The 21175-nt window shown below is 42.3% G+C and overlaps 1 protein-coding gene across 4 annotated transcripts; it reads right to left on the reverse strand.

Moving 5' to 3' along the window:
- Positions 1–360: 360 nt before the first annotated feature.
- LOC135523491 (puromycin-sensitive aminopeptidase-like) lies at positions 361–20680 on the reverse strand. 4 transcript variants are annotated; one of them, XM_064950224.1, is made up of 23 exons: positions 20335–20680; positions 17143–17227; positions 16857–16934; positions 16531–16652; positions 16012–16119; positions 15480–15680; positions 15210–15306; positions 15078–15111; positions 14713–14827; positions 14363–14527; positions 14093–14197; positions 13842–13902; positions 13606–13715; positions 13407–13470; positions 13112–13251; positions 11846–11980; positions 6486–6705; positions 5864–6006; positions 5311–5367; positions 4767–4874; positions 4318–4473; positions 2831–2878; positions 361–2693 (listed from the first exon to the last, which is right to left on the reverse strand). In XM_064950224.1, the coding sequence occupies exons 1-23, from the start codon at positions 20626–20628 to the stop codon at positions 2547–2549; spliced, it is 2793 nt and encodes a 930-aa protein (XP_064806296.1). In that variant the 5' UTR covers positions 20629–20680; the 3' UTR covers positions 361–2546. The 4 variants fall into 4 exon arrangements, with proteins under 4 accessions (XP_064806296.1, XP_064806278.1, XP_064806286.1 ...); XM_064950206.1 differs by having other exon boundaries at positions 6465–6705; XM_064950214.1 differs by having other exon boundaries at positions 17137–17227.
- Positions 20681–21175: the final 495 nt, after the last annotated feature.

A 21175-nucleotide genomic window follows, 5' to 3' on the forward strand; every position in this document is an offset into this window, starting at 1 on the left:
ATAGTTGCTAAAGGAGCTCTGCATCCCAAAACACATTTTAGGAGCCTACAAAGATAAAAAAAAATGTGGCTACACATTGATCGAATTATGTCAGCATTATTACTTTGTAGAATATGCCTACACATTAGTGTTTGCTCAATCCATGAAGTGCATTTAGACCAGCGGTCCCCAACGCCGCTATATACAGCCGACAAGATCAGGTTTGTAGTACTACAGTTCCCAAGCACTGTGTGTAGGATTATAGAAAGGTGTAAAGAAAAGTTTTAAAAAACTGGAATTGAAGACTCACCAGTATATCAATGCATCATCAGATCAAGGTATTGTAAACCAAGGTGAAAGAATCTCCCATAGTGAAGGATATTAATTACCACGTTACTTTATTGTACTGCATCTTAATTTCTGCTTTGGCAACACCAGCGTCACAGCCGTCCTGCCAATACACCCCCCCCATTTTTCTCGGCAGCAATGCGACATTCAACACTAAGTTTGATCATTCAGTGTTTGAAAAACGGAGTCATCTTTTCCACCCACTACCACAACGCGTTGGACTGCAGCGTAATACTGCAATGAAAATATAACAGCATGTAAATCTCAGACATACCTAAATCCATCACCGCAAATTTACAGACACCTTGTGAAACAACATGTACAGACTCATTTTACTTCCCTCCATCGACACATCATACCCATTTCCTTTATTCTCATTTAGGTCAACTTTAATTATGTACAGCGTTCATTTCTATTGCAGGTTTTACTAGAACCATTTGTAATCTATTTATGATCATGTTTTTGCTTATTAGGATCATACAAAATTGTATTAAATTGTATTAGTAATTGTTCAATTACATATCAAACTGGTTTCCACTTCCAGGCATGCACACACACACCGCAATCATAAATCAACTGTACTAGTTTCATATTGTTTAAGTATTTTTTTTTTAACTTTAATGAACACCAACTGTATTTTTAAACAAAAGCACAACAAATGTTCCAGGGAAAGAGTGACAATTAGTTTGATGATCTTCTCCGGTAAATGTTTTCAAAGCCACATCAAATTCTATATAGATTTACTCGTTCAACAAGTGTGTGTAGATCGGTCATGTTAGAAACAATATATATATATATTTTTTTTTACTTTGCAGTGGAATTTCACCCACTTCAGTGTAATTATTGCAAACCACTTTACCAATTTAAGGCTTTGGAGTTCAGTAGCAGTGTTAAGTAAATCCTATCATTTCCAAGTTCAAACTGGGCCAGTACATCATTGAGGTTCTTACACTAAAGTTTCCTGGTGTCAACTGCACTAAAAGGCCCAAGTCGTGTTTTACTAATTCTTTAGAATAAATGAAAGTTTTTCCTCAACGTTAAAATAAAAATCACTGCATCTTATAAAAACAGGTTTTTGAAAACAAGACGTAATTTTGTATATAATGTGGCAGATAAAAAAACAATTTAAATATGCATGTTTGTCGTTTGCCCTACTATACATCATTCTGTAACTCTACAGAGGGCTGAGAATACAGGCGACTGGGGGGGAGGAGATGGTATGTATCAAATGCCAGAGTAGAATGATGGATTTGAGGGGGAAGAGAGGGATGGGTAAGGTAACGATAAACATCGCTATTCAGATTTGTGGAACATCTTTGCAAGAATGCTTGCATTATACAGTATACATGTAGTACCATGCTAGCGCTGCTCGCCTTTTGTCCTAACCGTTAGTAGAGATGGAGATCAGTGCCACGAGTTCATTTAACTACCGCCAACAAAACATCACACGCTATATTAACCCCATTCTGCCCAGCTCTTACCCAATCACAACACCTGTTGGGTAAAAACCAGCAACTGCAAAACGCCGATGGCGGGAAGAAAAAAAGAAAGAAAATAATTTGTTTGTACAGAAAACAAACAAAGTGAACAAAAACAGCAACACAGGATATATCATATTATTCATGCTTTTTTTTTCTCCATAGAGTAGGAGTGAGATGAGGAAAAAAGAAAGAAATTCACAGTTTTCAAACTACAATGCAAGGTTGTGTGTGTATGCAAGTGTTTATGTTTTGCGTGTGGTAACTGTACGGGAGTGTGAGCATGCACTTAGACTTGGGTATGCATCTCAAATGGCACCCTATTCCCTGTAAAGTGCACTAACTAGGGCCCATTTGGCTCAAGTGAAAAATAGTGCACTAATAGAGAATAGAGTGTCATTTGGGACACACTGGGATAGCCATTCTGCAAATCATATCTGGGAGTGTTAAACCCCAGTAACCTAACTCATGTATCATCTTCCAATGGGCAGAATGGGGGTAACTACATTCTTTGTCAGACAAATGAATTTGCTTTGTTATTTATGTATAATAGTCTCTTCTTTTTCAACGCTTGGTTAAATTCTTGGCTTGTTTGTCGACTTCGTCATCATATGTATTTTTTTCCTTTTAGAGACATTAAGCCTGCTTTGAGTATGCTCGCTCTCCATCTATGGACTGAGAAGGGGGGGCCGAGGCAGCTATGATGCAGGGAGGTCCGCGCTGGAAGGGAGATTGGGTTGTTCAGACCGGGGGAGCTTTGCGCTTCAGTAGATACTGGTGAATGTCGTCGGCGTCGCGCTTGAGCCAGGCGGCATTCAGAAGAATGTTCTCGCAGCACTGCTGCACCGTGCGCTCGGCCGCCGGCGCGTGGTGGCTCTCGAAGAAACTCTGGAAGATACAAAATGGCCACGTTTAGAATTTTAAAAACGACAGAAGTTGGCTATACTTATTTTAGTTAACATTTAACAGTTTCATTGAGTGAGACAACACTATTAAAAGAGGTATAAACCAATATGATTGCTCACCTTCACTTCAGCAGCCATTTTGTCAATGGCAAATCCATCCACAGAGAGCTGTGAAGTGGGGTGAATACACAGTTGGCTTAGGTCATTGGGCCACATGCAAAAGCTACCAGTCTTCCATAATACATTCCTCTTATAATATATACAGAATATACAGTGCATTCAGAAAATATTCAGACCCCTTGATTTTCCCACATTTTGTTACATTACAGTCTTATTCTAAAATTGATTAAATGTCCCCCCCCCCCCACATCAATCTACACACAATACCCCATAGTGATAAAGCAAAAACGGGTTTAGAAATCTTAACTTCGTTAAAGCACCTTTGGCCACGATACATCCTCAAGTATTCTTAGGTATGACGCTACAAGCTTGGCACACCAGGTATTTTGAGAGTTCCTCCTATTCTTCTCTGAAGATCCTCTTAAGCTCTGTCAGGTTGGATGGGGAGCGTGGCTGCACAGCTATTTTCAGGTCTCTCCAGAGATGTTCGATCAGGTTCAAGTCCGAGCTCTGGCCGGGCCACTGAAGGACATTCACACTTGTCCCGAAGCCACTCCTGGACTGTCTTGGCTGTGTGCTAAGGGTCATTGTCCTGTTGGAAGGTGAACCTTCGCCCCAGTCGAAGGTCCTGAGTGCTCTGGAGCAGGTTTTCGTTAGGGTCTCTGTACTTTGCTCCGTTCATCTTTGCCTCAATCCTGACTAGTCTCCTAGTCCCTGCCGCTGAAAATCATCCCCACAGCATAATGCTTCACCGTAGGGATGATGTCAGGGTTCAATCTTGGTTTCATCAGACCCGAGAGTCTTGTTTCTCATGGTTAGAGTCCTTTAGGTGCCTTTTGGCAAACTCCAAGCGGTCTGTCATGTGGCTTCCATCTGGCCACTCTACCATAAAGGCCTGATTGGTGGAGTGCTCCAGAGATGGTTGTCCTTCCCCAGATCTGTACCTCGACACAATCCTGTCACTGAGCTCTACGGAAAATTCCTTTGACCTCATGGCTTTGTTTTTGGTCTGATATACACTGTCAACTGTGGGACCTTAATATAGACTGTTGTGCCTTTCCAAATCATGTTCAATCAATTGAATTTACCACATGTGGACTCCAATCAAGCTGTAGAAACATCTCCAGGATGATCAATGGAAACAGAATGCACCTGAGCACAATTTTGAGTCTTATTGCAAAGGGTATGAATACTTAAGTAAATTAAGGTATTTCTGCTTGTTGTTTTTAATCAAATGTGCAAACATAAAAAAATAAAAATAAACTTTCAGCTTTGTCATTATGGGGTATTGTGTGTAGGTTGATGAGGATTTTTTTTAAATTTATTTAATCCATTTTAGAATAAGGCGGTAATGTAACAAAATGTGGAAAAAGTCAAGGGGTCTGGAAACTTTCAAAATGCACCGTATACAGTGACCTCTGAGGAAAACATGAGAATAAGAACGGTTCCACGACAATGCTTCAGAGCCTTCAGAGCGGAGCATTTACCTTGATGAGCCGTGATATGAGGAAGCCGCCCTGGTAGCGGTTGTGAAGCTCCTCCCAGTTGTCTTTGACAAACTTCCAGGCGGCTTTCCTTCCATGCTTACTGCTTCCAGCCACGCCCCCGATTACTGACACAGTGTCCTGGGGACGCACGTCCTCCTGGGTAGGGGAGACAGAGGGGTCGGTTTTTGCCATGAATTCATCATGCTCATCTTATAGGTAAACTCGTATGACCAAAAGAACTAGGAGGGCTATATTTACGAAGCTAGTTAACACCAGTGTTAACAATTGCACCGGCTATTTTCAAGAATGAACACCATAAAAGCGAGACCAAAAGAACACGAGGTGAATGTTTCTAGGGATTTTTGTTCCATCTTATATTCTCCTGACAAAATAGCAGGAGCAAGCAACACACTCCAGATGCCAGGGCAGGAATGGTTGTGTGTACATACCGAGAGGGCAAAGGTGAGGACTTTCTGGATGAGGTCGGGGGCAGATATGGCTCCCAGCACTCTCTCTATGCGGTTCTTTTCCTCCTGCATGTCAGCCTGCTTGTGAAGCTGAAGAGGGTGGGAGAGATTAGAGAGCGATAATGTGAGAGAAAAATATTAATATTTTACCTTTGGTGTGACATTTTTGGGATGAAATCAAATGATATCAATTCTCATCAGTTGACTGTGATTAAAGCTTTATCTGTCACAGATTATTGGTGAGGCTCTAACGAGAGTCTAGGACAGGGAGCGAGATGGTAATCCTCTTCATCTGACTGAGGAAATGTAATTGAAATCATTCATGCTTACAATATATGACTCATGCTTATTGAGGAGACTGATCGCCAACCAGCTGGCCTGGCTGGGGTGTATTGTCTTGGAACCAAATGTGACGAAACAGGGCGGGACTAATCTGAATTTATCCAATAAGAAAAGCTTGTTTTCGTTGCAAAGTATTTTTCTACGGTGTGCACTAGTGAATACACCATTAGCTGGTGTGACTTACCTTCAGCATTGTGTCCAACGTGGCACTGTCGCCATGCTTCAGCACTGTTAAGTACACCTGGAGAGAAACAAAGACCACACACGTGGGCATTCAACACGGTTTCATCACTTGATTTTACAATCATTTTATGTATTTTTCTCATAACTGGCAACCACTTCCAAGTCATGGTGGTACTAAATAACTATCTTTAGCACTTCGAAATGATCTACAAATGAGAAGTCACTGCTGGAAAGTAGGATCAATAACATGATTGCAGGCCCATTGTTGAAATGTTGACCACAACTGATTGAAATAAAATGGACAGGTGAAAGCAGTACTGACAACGCTTCAACCTAGCCAACCAGAGGCCTAGGTGGAGACGTTATCAAATTGCTGACCAATCAAATCCTTTAAACATTAATGACGGAAAGTCATCAAGAGCCTAGGGTTAGAGGGCAAAGGTTAGTTTGGAATGGGGCCTTTGTTTATGGAACTACATGTTAATAACACACGTGTTTCTCTATGACTACGTGTGTGGTGTGTGTGTGTGTGTGTGTGGCGCAGAACAGCTTACTGGGCTCCTGAGGTCTGCAGAGAGGGTCTGCTTGCCATCCACATGGTCTTTGAATCTCCGCCGGGCCTCCTCCAGCGTGGGCTTATGTCCCGCCTTCCCCAGCTTCCCCAGAACCAGGCCCCTCAGCAGGGCATCCAGGTGACCTGAGAGAGGGGGGGAGAGGAGAGAATAAAAGAACCGGGGGCCAGAAAACAGAAGGGGAAAAAAAAGAAAAACACCAGTCAGTCTCAAACACGTTAAAAACACAAATGCTTTGACACACTGAACTTCATCCAAAAGCACCGAATTTATCTACTGCTTGTCAATCCAGGAGCCAGTAAATCCATACATCACCAGCTCTGGGCTGATACACCTACTACACAAAACACTTGCCCCATTCCAAACCTGACCCTTAGCCCCTAACCACTTGAGCAGAACTGAAAGGATTGTATAGGTAGGTGTTGGCAATATAGCAAAAAATAAATCCCCCCAAGCCTATCAAGAACGCAACGTAGACTGATTGCCCTCTCTCTTATACCTATCCAACCCAATCAGAGCTACATCAAGTGACTTGGGGCTAAAAGCTGAGGATTGTCTCGGAAGCTCAGTTCGCAACGCTTACCACCGGCCCCAGGGGGCTCACCTTCGCCCTGCTTGCATTCCCAGCCCAGCTTGAGGCCGATGGGAGTGAACAGGTCCCGTATGAACTCCTGGATCTCCTCGTGGAAGTCGGTGTGGGAGAGCAGGGAGGAAAGCACGCCCAGGTTGCAGCTCAGGTCGCTCCATACAGTGTAGTTGGGCTCGTTGACGAAGGCCTCCATCAGCTTCAGCACCTCCACCGTGCTGATCATGCCAGCGCGCGACTGAGGAAGATGAAGATGATTAATAGGATGAACATGGGAGACAAGAGACGGAATGGGGGTGGGAGGGGGTAGAAGGAGAATAGAGGAGGAAAATAAAGGAGAGGTAAAAGAGGAATGGAAGAGAAGGAATATGAAGAATGAGGGGGGAGAGGTAAGATTAGGGGAAATGTGGTTAAGAGTCACAGTACTATGATGTTATCTACAGTGTTTGTAACTGAGCCCTGAATGAATGGGACAACAAAGCTTTTGAGGAATAGGATAAAGCAGGGAAACAAGCAGATTAGATTACACATTGTTTATCCAACACCTACAGTAAACATCTTCACAAGAGGCTTTGGTGAGAAAAAGGCTGAAGAATCAATGCTTAACAATTCACATGACAACATCTTAGTCAAAGAGGTTAATACTCATGGGCACAGAGGGAGAAAGGAGAAGTATCGTTATCGAACCATAACAGTTACATGGCCACAAAACACACAACAATAACATGTACAGGTAACTGTCAAAATAATGTAAACACTTGAGTAAATGAGGGATACAAAGTATTTCGAAAGCAGGTGCTTCCACACTGTAGTGATGCGCAGGTTGACTCAGAAGGCGCAGTCCGCGCGGGTATATCCGCGGTGGCGGGTTTCGGCTCGTTAAATATTGTGTAGATGAAGGGCGGGTGGGTGGCAGGTTGAATAAAGAGAAAATACATCAAATAATCCATAAATGTTTAATTCATACATCTTATAGGCTACAGAGGTTTTTCTTTCATTATTTTTAGGCTCTCTGGCATTTGTCCTAACTGTACAGAGCCCCAAATAGCCTGCATGCCAATCACCAAATGCTTTTGGGAACGGACAGAAACAGTGGATGTCGACCCACAGAGGAAAAAAGGACAATGTCGGAGTTGAATTAAAATATATGGGATAATATGATTTCTTTCAGCATCTTGAGAGAATGCGAATGTAGTTAGGGGACACTCTGTTGAGGTGCTATCTTTAAAATCAGCATGATAAAAGCTGATCGTATTTCCGAACCACATAAAATGTGTCCAAGCCGAACTGAAATCTTATCAGAAACATGTTGGGTCGTATTTCACAGTTTTCCGTTTCCTTACAACCGGTCAAAACGACGTCAGAGAGCTTTTGGGTCGACAAGGTTCCATCTGGAAATAGAGGATTCTGAGATAACGGGCTTTAAAGTTACAAACCTTCATTGGTTTAAATGGTGTACGTTTTTGATCCTGTATTCTTTTGAACTTAACATGAATTGGGGTATTTAGAGTACTATATTAGGTAGAGACCATTAAACAAAACAAGTCAATAACTGGTTTGGCTGACACACACCTGATTACGCATAGAAGTAGGACTAGGCTACCTGGCCTACTTGCAAATTACATTTACATTACATTTAAGTCATTTAGCAGACGCTCTTATCCTGAGCGACTTACAAATTGGTGAATTCACCTTCTGACATCCAGTGGAACAGCCACTTTACAATAGTGCATCTAAATCATTAAGGGGGGGGGTGGTGAGAAGGATTACTTATCCTATCCTAGGTGTGGTTGTCAGCCTATAAGTGTGCCCATTTGAGGATCTGAGACCATTTCTGATTGTCTTAACTCACCATCACTGTGGCGCTTGTCAAAGCAATTTTGTCACCTCAAAACAGCAAGTAAACAATAGTCTGTTTTATACATCCATTGAGAGACACATTAATTCCTCAATATAACCTATATCGATAACCACTCAGCATGAAAGGGGAACAAAAGTAAAGTGTCGATCCGGTGGAACCGTCATAAAACATGCCTTCCTGATTACTTCTTATTCCTTGAGCAAATAGCCTACAGCGGTGTCTGTCAGGAGCTCACTGGTGCAGGAAACTGAGGGCCCAGACTATGTTGCAAGCCCCAGCTTCTGGCTAGACCATGTTTCAACATCCTTGCAGACAGGCAAAGCCAATGTGATTTAAAGGATATTTATTTTTATCATGATATTTTCTACCTGCAGGTTGCAAATGTAATTTTTTGGGCTTTATGTAGGCAATTCTTACATATTGGCAATAGAAGTTACTTATAGAATTGTATCATTTTCATTAATTTCATTTAGATTAAAATGTGCATATGAAAATCATAAGTGGCACGGATATCAGTAGAAATGGTACGATAAATTGGCACTCCAAATGGTGTAGCCTATTACTGGCAACATCAGGAGCATAATGGCAGAATCTGCAAACGCAGCGGGAGGAGGGGGGGAACATGAACATTTTTTCTTCTTCTGGTTAGGCTATATTGATCTCTGGCTCCCTCAAATAATTTGTGTCTTCATTTTTAAATCGCAGAGCTTAAAGCACCAGACAAACTCAGCAACCAACATATAGTTGATTTTAGTAAAACAAAAGGGTGTGTCTATATGAAAAAATACGTTAAAATTGAATCTCGGTAGACCAAAATGTATTTTGTTGTTGGTCAGGGGACAGCCTGCACCTGTCAAGCTCTCGAAATAGCTTACCAAAATATCAGAGAGTATTTATCAGAAATGCATCTAAATTAGGGAAAAATAAATTCTGCACCCCTGTCAAAAAAAACATTCCTCAGTCTCTGACTGCAGATTTTCTAAATTTGCGGATTAGGGTCAGGTGCTGGCCTCTTGTTTTGTTTTTTTGTAATACATAGTCGGGCGGTTGCAGATGACCCATTCACCACTACCACACAGGTGTGGTTCCTGAGTAAATTAAGCAATTAACATCATGATTAGGGTAATGTATAAAAATGCTGAGCAGATAATTATTTTGGCTACCATAGCTATAAACAGGTTGTCTGACAACATGCGTCGATGTGTCCGAAAGGCATGCCTTGTTATGATTCTGAACGGTCAGATAGATAGCAACAATGTGTCCGAAAGGCATGCCTTGTTATGATTCTGAACGGTCAGATAGCTAGCAACAATGTGTCTGGAAGAAGGCATGCGTTGTTATGATTCTGAACGGTCAGATAGCTAGCAACAATGTGTCCAGAAGGCATGCGTTGTTATGATTCTGAACGGTCAGATAGCTAGCAACAATGTGTCCGGAAGGCATGCGTTGTTATGATTCTGAACGGTCAGATAGCTAGCAACAATGTGTCCGGAAGGCATGCGTTGTTATGATTCTGAACGGTCAGATAGCTAGCAACAATGAGTCCGGAAGAAGGCATGCGTTGTTATGATTCTGAACGGTCAGATAGCTAGCAACAATGAGTCCGGAAGAAGGCATGCGTTGTTATGATTCTGAACGGTCAGATAGCTAGCAACAATGAGTCCGGAAGAAGGCATGCGTTGTTATGATTCTGAACGGTCAAATAGCTAGCAACAATGAGTCCGGAAGAAGGCATGCGTTGTTATGATTCTGAACGGTCAAATAGCTAGCAACAATGAGTCCGGAAGAAGGCATGCGTTGTTATGATTCTGAACGGTCAGATAGCTAGCAACAATGACAAGAAGCTGCCATGTGGGGAATCGTAGGTGGTTAGTTTCATCAAGTTGTATCTTGTTTTGAGGTGTTTTGACTGATGTCTATACTAATATGGCTCAAATTCACTAGCTATCTAACCAACAACTATTTGAGAGATGTTACAGATACAAGTATCCTGTGTGTATCCTGTGTGTGTGTGTGTTTCTTTTCTCTCATTCTCCCCTCACAGGTGAAAATCATCACTCCCCAATCAGTCACCAATCATCAATCAGAAGACACACCTCCTGTTTCCTACCCAATCCCCGTTCCTTTCCCTTTGTTTAAAAACCCTGTCAGTTGTTTGCTGTAGAGCTCAATCTCTCTGTAAATCTCTCTTTTTCACTCACTTTATGTATTGAGCTATCTTTTGTTTGAGCACCTCCATATCACTTTGTCCTCACCTGTGAGTATTGTTTTTGGTTATGGTGTTTGTTTGCTGGTGGGAAAAGGGGGAACCAAGACAAGTCGCCCATGTGCATACACTACCCGTAGGTAAACTTTTAAATACCCTAGTTAGAACAGGGCGGACCACCCACTGTATTTTTGGTTAGTTTGTTGTTGAAATAGGCTAGTCTAGCTTAGGGGTGTTTTTGAATACTTATTATTTATTTCCTTGGGTCCAGCTCAGCCCCTTTGCCTGCGGCCCCCATTACCGTGTTTTCTCCAATAAACCCTGAGTTTGACGGTAGATTTCAGTTGTCGTGGTTATTTCGTTCTCACTTTTACTTTGTCACTATTAGAATTTGTATGAGTTATGTTACGGGTCTCATTACCATCCCCCCTAGACTGTCGGGCCAAAGGGGATTCGTAACATAAGACAAGTGCTCATTGTGAAAATGTATTTGTTTTCTATTAAACATTTGGAGACTAAATATAGTTTTCATGTCACACTTTTTTTTTTTTACCTTTTATTTTACTAGGCAAGTCAGTTAAGAACAAATTCTTATTTTCAATGACAGCCTAGGAACAGTGGGTTAACTGCCTGTTCAGGGGCAGAACGACAGATTTGTACCTTGTCAGCTCGGGGGTTTGAACTTGCAACCTTCCGGTTACTAGTCCAACGCTCTAACCACTAGGCTACCCCTAAACCAACCCTGTCTGTTCTGCCCCATAGGAGCGCACGTGTCAATTTGGGTGTTATATAAAAAATTAAAACGTTATTTTTTTTACCTAACACTTTTTTCTTAACTTGAGTAAGGGCTTTTAAGTAAGCATTTCACTGTAAGGTGAAATTGTACCTGTTGTATTTGGCGCATGTGACAAATAAAATTTGAATTGACACTATGTTGGGGTTCCCTTAACTTCATGTTGTGTGCATTCCACATCTACAACATTGAGCTACTAGAGTTTATTTAAGGGGAAGCTTTGACCCTGGGTTTCCTCAAAAAGTATCTGTTTATACACTGAAGGTTCTGTTTGCCACTGTAGTGCTAGACTAGAGAGATGGGGCCTTGCTATATGGAAGGGGAAAGAACCTAAGGGTTTTGAGGCAGAAAGGAATTATTTTTTTATGAATATGATTGTTACAGGAACTGACCATTTCCCTGTTCATGACTGACTTTAAAAACAAGCACCAATACTATAAATATCAAATGTATTCTTGAACGTTAGCGTCGAGCTAAAGGGCATGTTGGTGTAGTGTTGACGGTCGTCTCTCTCTCACCAGGGAGAAGAGGTCGTTCTGCAGGCCCAGACGGTCCACAGGCAGCAGGGTGAGATCTCTGATACCAGGCAGCAGGCTCTCCAACATGGCCGAGCTGTACTGGATCCTGTAGAAGCCCACTGTTCCTGGATTGATCTATAGGGGGAGGAGGAGGACAGTTGAACAGCAGCCAAAGACCATAGCCTTGTTGCCAATCTGTTTTCTTCCACTCCTTTGTCGGTGTCAAGCAAAACCATTTGCTGTTCCAAATTTGTTAGCTAAAGCGGAAATAAATCTGCCTAACAAGCAAGTGTGGAAGAAAGCCCTTATATGCTTGAGTGACCCCACCCAACAAATGAACAAAACAACGTTCTATTCCAGCCATAAAAAGTACAGCTTAGCATTAAGGAAACGATATTTTCTAACCTTTTGATCAACTCAGTACATGGATAATTCTGTTCTGAAAGGCACACGCATAAGTAGTTTCAGTCTCCCTACCATAGCCTTGTGCAGTGGTTCCCCAACCTTTTTGGGTTACAGTACCACCAATTGAATTCTGCTCTGCCCGGACTACCCCCAAAGTAACCCTTTGTGCATTTTACCAGTGAGCCGATGGTCTCATGAGTCTTCACAAGTACCCCCTGTGGATAGGCCAAGTACCACTAGGGGTCTAAGTACCCCTGATCGGGAACCACTGGCCTTGTGGATCCTCTTTAGCATGGCTAACTAGATCGGTTATAATCCTGCTCAAGCAACCATTAGTCACAATCAAGTGGTTATTTTTGAATGGTTCTCAGTTCCCCGAACTGACTTTGACATTACTAATGACGTTGTTTCAGTGAACAGCAATTTCTATGGTCCATTCACAAATCCTGACCCTCTAGTGACCCTTTTCAACAGCCCTCTGTGTGACCTTTTGACCCCTTTCAAAGACCTTCCAGGGCCATGGTTGGTTTAACCTCTCGTCGACCCTTTTTGTCAGGTGATTGGTTTACTGAACTCTCAATGATCCCCCACCCGTTTGTTTAGTATTTACAGTCTCAGAATCATGAATGTTACAGCCCATTCACAAAAATGTATAATTCTCCAAGCAAGCAGACCTTCAAGGTCATGGCTCTTGAAGCGAGCATTTTTGTATCCATTTCGCTATTATAAGACAGCTTTCTATTTCCCTAAACATGCAACTCTGTATAAGGGTTATAGTACACATTTTAAGGCCCCAGGGCTTGGTTTTCAACTCAATTCTATATTAGACAGACGTAATAGGTGGAATTTGGTTGTCCTCACCTTGACCCACTGGTCAGGGCTGACGTTGTTGATCGTGATGGTGGTCTCTGGGCTGTCCAGCAGCACCTTGAGCTTGGTACAGCCGGGGTCCTCACCCGTACAGATACTGATTGGTACCATCCAGTTAGGGCAGTCCTCACCTGGTGGATGATTGACACACGCAAGACCCAATAAGATGAAGCAAAGTAGGATGCGTGTCTCATGTAGCTAATAAGTGACAAATAGGGAACCAGCGATTTGTACCTGGCTTTTTTTGTTTGTTTTTGTGTTGAGTTATTGGAAAATATTATCTTACCATTATGTGGTCCACTGGCACAGAATTTCTTCTGAGATATCTTGAGAATGCGGTCATCCCCTTGCTACAAAAAAAAAAAAAATGCATGTGATTATTTAATACACAAACAGCTATATCCAAAACAGAGAGATTCCCTCTCACAGGATAAACACAGAACATTCATATTGTCCAAAGACTATTTCCATTGTGGTCTATTTACCTGCTCCTGGTCCACTACGATTATAGGGAAGCCCATCTGCTTAGTCCAGGAGCTCATCACCAGGGCGATGGGTTTCCCACTAGCCTGTTCCAGACAGTCCCATAGGTCCTCTGGAATTGTGGTGGGGAGAGAGGTGGTCACCAACCAATTACAATGCTCAAATATACATCTTGTTATAATGGACCAGACAAGACGTCATAAATTCAGGAGATTTATAGGAGACTTGACAGTGTTACCTGTTGCTGCATTTTTATGTTGGAACTTCAACAGATAGGAATGCATTCCTTTCCTAAAATCCTAGAGACAGAAGAAACAAAATAGGTTTACAAAGAAAGCTAGAAAATCAAGAAAAACATCAGAGATGAAAACATACAAATAGTTAACAGAGACACTTGTTCACGCAATACCCGTTTAGCTAGCATATGAAAGAGAGCTCGACTAAATTAGTGGACAACAATGGCAGTGTGCCCGGGCGGCAGCTCCTCACCTCGTCTCCTATGTAGTTGTGCAGCATACGGATCACAGACGCTCCTTTGCTGTAGGATATGGCATCAAAGATTTCATCCACCTCCGACGGGTGGCCCACGTTCACCTGCAGCCCAGGGGATCAGTCAGTTCATGCTTTCAAAACACAGTGCGAGGTTCGCTGTCATCTGACAAGAGATACCTCACGTACATTCACATCTGTTGAAAAACTTCGGTCCAGAACATATGGTATGTATGTCTATATCATCTTACAAACTTAAAGCCAACACACCTCGATGGGATGACTGTTGTCCAGCGCATCCAGGTCCAGGGCGCGGGTGTAGTCAGCAGACACAAACTGTGTCCAGATGTCGTAGTCAGGGAAGCAGTGGTCCACACAGAGGTACTCGATCCATGATGCGAAGCCCTCGTTAAGCCACAGATGGGTCCACCATTCCTACAAGGCAAGGGGGGGGGGGGGGGTCTTATTGACTAAAGCCAATTCATGACAATGCAATTGTAGAAAGTTGTTCAGATAATCTTCAATACTGTAATATCTTCCATGATAATGTCCTTCGGTCATTGACCAGCAGAGTGTTTTTGGTTTCTACATAAGCAGTAAAGAGTACAGTGGTTGTTTACCATGGTGACCAGGTTTCCAAACCACTGGTGAGCTAGCTCGTGCCCCACCACCAGGGCCACCCACTGCCGTGAGGACGAGCACGAGTTCTTCGGGTCAATCAGCAGCGCCGTCTCCCTGGGAAAAAGAGGTCACACAGTGAGGTCAACTCAAAGAAAAACAAGTGCAAAATGCGAATAATTTCACACTCCCCCTAGTGGTAGCATGCATTAACACAAAAACATAAATTGCATATTATTATTTTTTTTAAATCACATACACTTCCCAGCAGTGGTAACAAAATAATCTGTGTGGAATAACATGATTGGCAGGCTAACTGTGCATCCTCTCATTAGTTGCAAATTTAGCAACATTACTTTAGATTTACCTGTAGGTAACAAGGCCCCAGTTTTCCATGGCACCTGGAGGGGGCAGCACCAAGCGTGTTAGATCTTGACTATAATTCCTATTTTTCGTCACAATATAATAGTTGAAATAGAGTCATTTGAATTGTACTTACCAGCAGCAAAGTCAGCGATTGCTATTAGATCAATTTTAGGCAGTGGGTAAGGAACATTGAAGTAGTCGTTGTAGAACGGTAAGGTCTTTACAGCAACCTGTGAGAAAAGTCGATGGAAATTATATCTAGTTTTTTTTCTCCTATTTTACACTTGATGCCAATAGATTGTTGTGCTAGCAGCAACTGTCATTCATCAATATGTGACACATGACTAGTGTTTAGTACTGGTCTAACCAGTATCCAGGTTTAAAAAGGGGTAAAACAACTCACCTCTAGTGCAAATTTCCCTTGTTCCGCCTTTCCGGTAGGCGTGTAGACGCGTACGGTCACGCCGTCCGACGATTGGCCTTCCACAAAGTCGTATTCGCCGATGACGAACGCTACAAGGTACGTGGACATGATGGGGGTGGTGGCGAACTTCACTTCCAAAAGGCTGTCATCTTCTGGATGTGGCTTTCGATCGATGACATTCTGTGTCATTGAGGACAAGGGCATATTAGTATGGACAGAAAATGTAATCAGAAAGTCCTAGCAGAGTCAGCATTGCTTTTGAAGAATGAGCTCATAGCCTTTAACAGTCCACAGGGCAGCCATCTTGGAAAAACATACTAACTCGCATTACATTTTGAATGCCAGCAGACTTCCTCTTGTAGCTAGATGAGGGAGAAATGCAGTGACCCAACAAGACCGTCTTATGTTACATAAGCCAATGTTAGCAGAGCGCAAACAGAGCGGCGAAATGTGACTCAAGCTGTTTGGGGTCTTGCGTCCCCAGGCGGAAGAGTTGGAGTGTGACACGTACCATATTTGACAAGGCTACTCGGTCCTTGGGAACTATCAGAGAGATGTCAAAGGTGGCTTTGATAGCTGGCTCGTCCCAACAGGGGAAGGCCCGGCGAGCGTCCGTGGCCTGAGGAGAGAAGAGAGAACACCATGGGAGATTAGGCGAGATACTTTCAACACATTTCACAGCGTGTTATGTCAGGCCAACATCCTGGAGGGTGTCAGAGGGCTGCTTTATAATAAAGCTCCTCCAATGACCTCTAGTGAACGTTGAAAACAAACAGCATTCCTTATATAGCAGCTGGGCATGTCGTTCCCCTCCCCACATTTTTGTTCTAAAGTTAAGAGATTACAATGTTGCATTATCAAGAATCCACAACAAAGGTTGCTAAAACATTCAGCCTAGAGCCAGGGTGTGACAACCCTCAAACACTATTGCAACACGGGTTAAGCAAATCAACTCTGCCGCCGAGAGAAAATGTACTCATTACTGTACCAAGATGTGTTGCAGGACAGGAAGAGTGCCTAGTTACTGTACCTCGAACTGTGTGACAGCAGCATAGCGGATTTCTCCTGCAGGAGTTGCATATTTACTTCTGTAGAAACCTTTCATCTTGTCATTCAGCTCCCCAACAAAGTCAATCTTCAAAGTGCCAGATCCTGGGAAACAGGTGCAAAACCCAACGTGTGTTTATTCAGCCTTTACTACAACAAGAGGTTTGTTTTTTTGTCAACTACAAACAAAAAGACATGGCATGGTGTCAAACACCAGGGAGAATAGTGAATGGCAGAGAGTGGAGGGTTTAAGCATAAACCTAAAAAACCCTGGAGCCATTCTGGTTAACGGCGAGTCCTTTGACTTACCTTTCTGTAGAGCACTAGGGAACGACAGAGTTACTTTCTCATCCTCATTTTGATAGTTGAATCCTGTCGCGTTAATTTCTAAAGAGTAGGAAAAAAATGCAAGGCTGATATTCGCTGCCATAACATAATAATGAAAAGAATATACAAATGTGCCTAACAGGCCTGAAAAAGCAGGTCTAATCAGGAAATAGAAGAAATATATTGAATAAAAAAAATATATATTTGTAATAATTTGTCTATATTTAAGAGAAATATGAAAAGACAATTGACAGAATCTCACCCTCACCTTCCCCTCCCTCTGGTACAAAGGATGCTGTGATGATGTCGATGTCAGCACAGTTCATCACAATCTGGTTAGTGGCCAGGTTAACCTGGGAAAATGACAGAAACACGACTACTAAGTAAAATCGGAGCCTAGCACACCCTTGTATAAATCCCCGGGATGACATAAGAACGCCATATTTTTAATTAGTGCAAAAAAAATAAAAAATAAAGGTTTGGCAGTCATTCTAGAGTCCCTCAACGATAATACTCCCTCGATTTAATACTTCCAAACTAGGATATTTGTTTTTCTGCCATAAACAAATCCACCATTAAGGGTAAATCTAATCTGAACTGTGTCAAATAGCAGCAATAGGGATCAAAACAACTTACTGTAGGCCAAGCAGGCTTAACCTACAGTGGCTCAGTGTCACCGTGAAAAACAATTGTGGCTTGACAGGGAGAGCAGAAAGGGAGTGAAAGAAGGTTTGGAGAAGGGGAAAGAAAGAGACAGCCTATGGGGCTTCTGACTAGAATGCAATGACAGCCTATGGGGCTTCTGTCTAGAATGCAATGTCAGCCTATGGGGCTTCTGACTAGAATGCAATGACAGCCTATGGGGCTTCTGACTAGAATGCAATGTGATAGCGGCTCATGCGACGGTCGACCGTCCGACTTATTGAGGGCGGAACCCAGTGGCACACTCAGACGCGGCTTTCTGAGAGAGTAGGCTAGTCCCATTTATTGACGGTTGGGTGCTGCCGTTGTTTATTTTGATACTCAGAGAGCTGGGAGGTTGTAACCAAGAAGGCAGGGCTGTAATTATAGAGTGTGCTAGGTGATGGCACGGTGCCACATCGCTATGAGTCTTATTGGCTATTGTGCGGTTATCTGTAGACTTAAATCATGGGCTGGCGTTGACATTAACTTGGCTAATGAAATTATAGATTGTGCATACAAATAGCAGCCACGCAACTGACAACACATAGCCCATGTATTGCAGTTAAAAATGCCATACTTGACAACTGTATGTCACTTAAATGCAAAGAGTAGCCTAATCCTTTCATCTAGCCTAATTTCCTTGGCAAATGCAGTTCACCAACTGCGTAAAACAATGTGCCATCCCCCTATGGATAGGCTACCAAACATAGATCAGCGGCACATATATAACCCATACCGTAATCTTTTAGATTTCGACAATGTGTGTAAAGCACTAAAATAGTTTAGCCTGGCGTTTTAAGTGTCATTGTAACACAGCCAGTGTTATGTCCCCATGCTGACGAGTAACTTGTGTTCCTAGCCTGTGTTCTGAGATGAAGATGGTGTACGCAAACATCTGAGAGTTATCTATGCACCACATTTGTCACCAAACATGACATCCATTAGAAACTAATCAAATGAAGCAAGCAAGTCTGTAATACACATGTGGTGTAGTATTTGGGATAGGCATTTGACAGTTGCAGTACTCGTATTGGGGAAAAAACTAAATCATACTCAAGTATTACAGATTACAAATACTAATTGCCCCATACAGAAAGTGTAAGAACAAGAACACATTCCTAATATGGAGTGAAACCCCCTTCCCTTTTGCCCTCAGAACAGCCACGATTCTACAGGGAATGGATTCTACCAGGTGTCGAAAGAGTTCCACGGGGATGCTGGTCCATGTTGACCCCAATTCTTCCTACAGTTGTGTCAAATTGGCTGGATGTCCTTTAGGTGGTGGGCCATCCTTGATACACACGGGAAAGAGTTGAGAGCAAAAAACCCAGCAGTTTTGCAGTTCGACACAAACCAGTGCGCCTGGCACCTACTACTATACCCCGTTTAAAAAGGCACTTAAATATGTTGTCTTGCTTATTCACAATATGAATGGCACACACATACAAAAGCCATGCCTCAAGGATTAACAATCCTTCTTTGACCTGTCTCTTCCCCTTCATCTTCTGCACTGATTGAAGTGGATTTAACAAGTGACATCAATAAGGAATAATAGCTTTTCACCTGGTCAGTCTAGGTCTAGGTGAACCCAGCAGAAAATAGGCTGGAGACAATTATTCCCAAACTGCTGCTTGTTGTTGGAACACATTTTCCTACTTCATCCAGTCCATTTATAATTTGTGATAAAACTGTCATCATTTGGCAAGGAATGTAGTTTGTGTATCCATCAGCTCGATAACGTTTTTATAGGCATTTATTTCTGTAGGCCTATAACGGGAGCTTGTGATGCACACTCAGCACGCCTGTGTGTGTAGGGAGCAGTCAGAAGGCAATTGAGTGAATGAGGCATGGAGGGGAAATAGTTGGGACCAAATAGTTTTACAGTATAACAAAATAAATAAAAGTAATCTCTAGTTAGATCGAGCTTTGACTTCCGTTTGAGAATTAATGCCCATCCGTATGGAGTAATTGGTTTACACCATCAACATACCAACAGGCAATGGGAAGTACGCAAGGTTGCACACCATTTTCCCAATCACTGACAGATTATGAATCATTTAACTAAATTTCTGAAAGTGTCATTATCATCAAACAAGATCCGTTCTGAATGTTATACATCATGGGTGTTGAATGTCTAGTGTTTTGGCATTGAAATGGTCTGCTAGCAACACGCTTGCAAAATAGGTTAACACAGACGGAAGCTGGGAAGTCTAGTAGGAAGACATTTACTAGCTATGATTTAGCAAACATTAGCTCAGTTAGCACTAGCGCGCATGCTAACTGGGTGCGCTGACATGCAACTATCGTTAGCATTGAATCTAAATCAACATCTTTGCATTGACGTTGATCATACTATACATTCATTTAAAGTGAGAAGTATGTAGTGGTGACTATTAGCTAGTGAACGATTTGCAAAAATTACAGCGAGCTAACGTTATTGTGCCTAGCTATCTAACTAGTATTAGCAGTTAACTAGCGAATGACGGTTCATCTAGGTAGGTAGCTAACTAGCTAGTTACTCTGGACAGTACCATTCAGGCCAATATTTTCTACATTGAATACATATGTTCAACCTAACTAAAGTGAGTTAGGCTAGCCATTTGCCACTACTATCATGGGTTAGTAGATAACGTTAGTTTGTGGTTCGCTAGCTGGCAAGATAGCTAGCTAGTTAGCATTTTGACGTTCGCCATTCGAACGTTGTACATTAGGCAAAATAGATTACATAACCATGCACCAAGTACGATACAAATTGTCTTTCAATTACTTCACCTACCTCCACAATCGCCTCTAGCTTGCCCTCGAAAGTGAAGTCGATGAGGTCGGGCTTCAAGCACAACCCGTAGTTGACAGGGTAGACGTCAGTGGGCAACCTTACGAAGGGCCTCCTTTCGGGCATGGTGTCTGTATTTTGTCTGGTGGCGATTGCGAAGACGGTGCTGCTGTGTATTACTCGGAATTTGATAGTTCTGAAGTTCTGCAAAATGGGCTTCGACAACAAAACAGGATCTTGGGGAATTACTCGTTTTACGAATGACAGCGAAACCCGACGGCCGAGAACCAGCAACATAAAATCCTTAGCTAGAAATGTTACCAGCTAGGGTCCTCCCCTCTCACTTCAAATCCACCGTAACAACGTGTGTAGCTGCGCAGTTGACGAGGAAACAGCGTCATCGCGGAGGAACACTGGAACAAGGGGGTGTGTTCAATATGTTTGGTTTTGAATTGGTTTGTCAATTGCAGTAACCTTTTTCTCTCCAAAAATATAGCTATGTTATGTAAAATATTTGACATAAATCATAATTGACAATTACATGCTTTCTGTTTGTAGCATTCCTTATTATTAGTAGTAGTAGATAGTAGCAGAAAAAACAATAATGCATTAAGTCATCTGCACTCTGAAAATAAGTAATAATTTGCATAAAAAAACAGGTTGTTTACCTTTTTATGTTGTGAAAGTGTTGATGATTGTCTATGTTGTTGCCTAGCAGTGAGTGTGTGTAAATCACCTATGGAAACAAGTAGAGGGCTTAGCTACTCACATGACTCATGTAGGTCATTGCAGACATCTCTTTATCAACTATATTTGGTTTGCTTAAGAATCCTCCTGCCAAAAA

This window comes from Oncorhynchus masou, chromosome 4, assembly GCF_036934945.1.
Source record: "Oncorhynchus masou masou isolate Uvic2021 chromosome 4, UVic_Omas_1.1, whole genome shotgun sequence".
Classification (NCBI taxonomy): Eukaryota; Metazoa; Chordata; class Actinopteri; order Salmoniformes; family Salmonidae; genus Oncorhynchus; species Oncorhynchus masou.

Excerpts from the sequence above, each read along its gene's own strand:
- LOC135523491 (XM_064950196.1), bottom strand. The coding sequence starts at position 20,628 with ATGTTGCTGGTTCTCGGCCGTCGGGTTTCGCTGTCATTCGTAAAACGA. Across the intron at positions 15,112-15,209 it reads AATCGCTGACTTTGCTGCTG|GTGCCATGGAAAACTGGGGC; the intron begins GTAAGTACAATT and ends TGCCCCCTCCAG. Across the intron at positions 14,828-15,077 it reads TGGGGCCTTGTTACCTACAG|GGAGACGGCGCTGCTGATTG; the intron begins GTAAATCTAAAG and ends TCTTTTTCCCAG.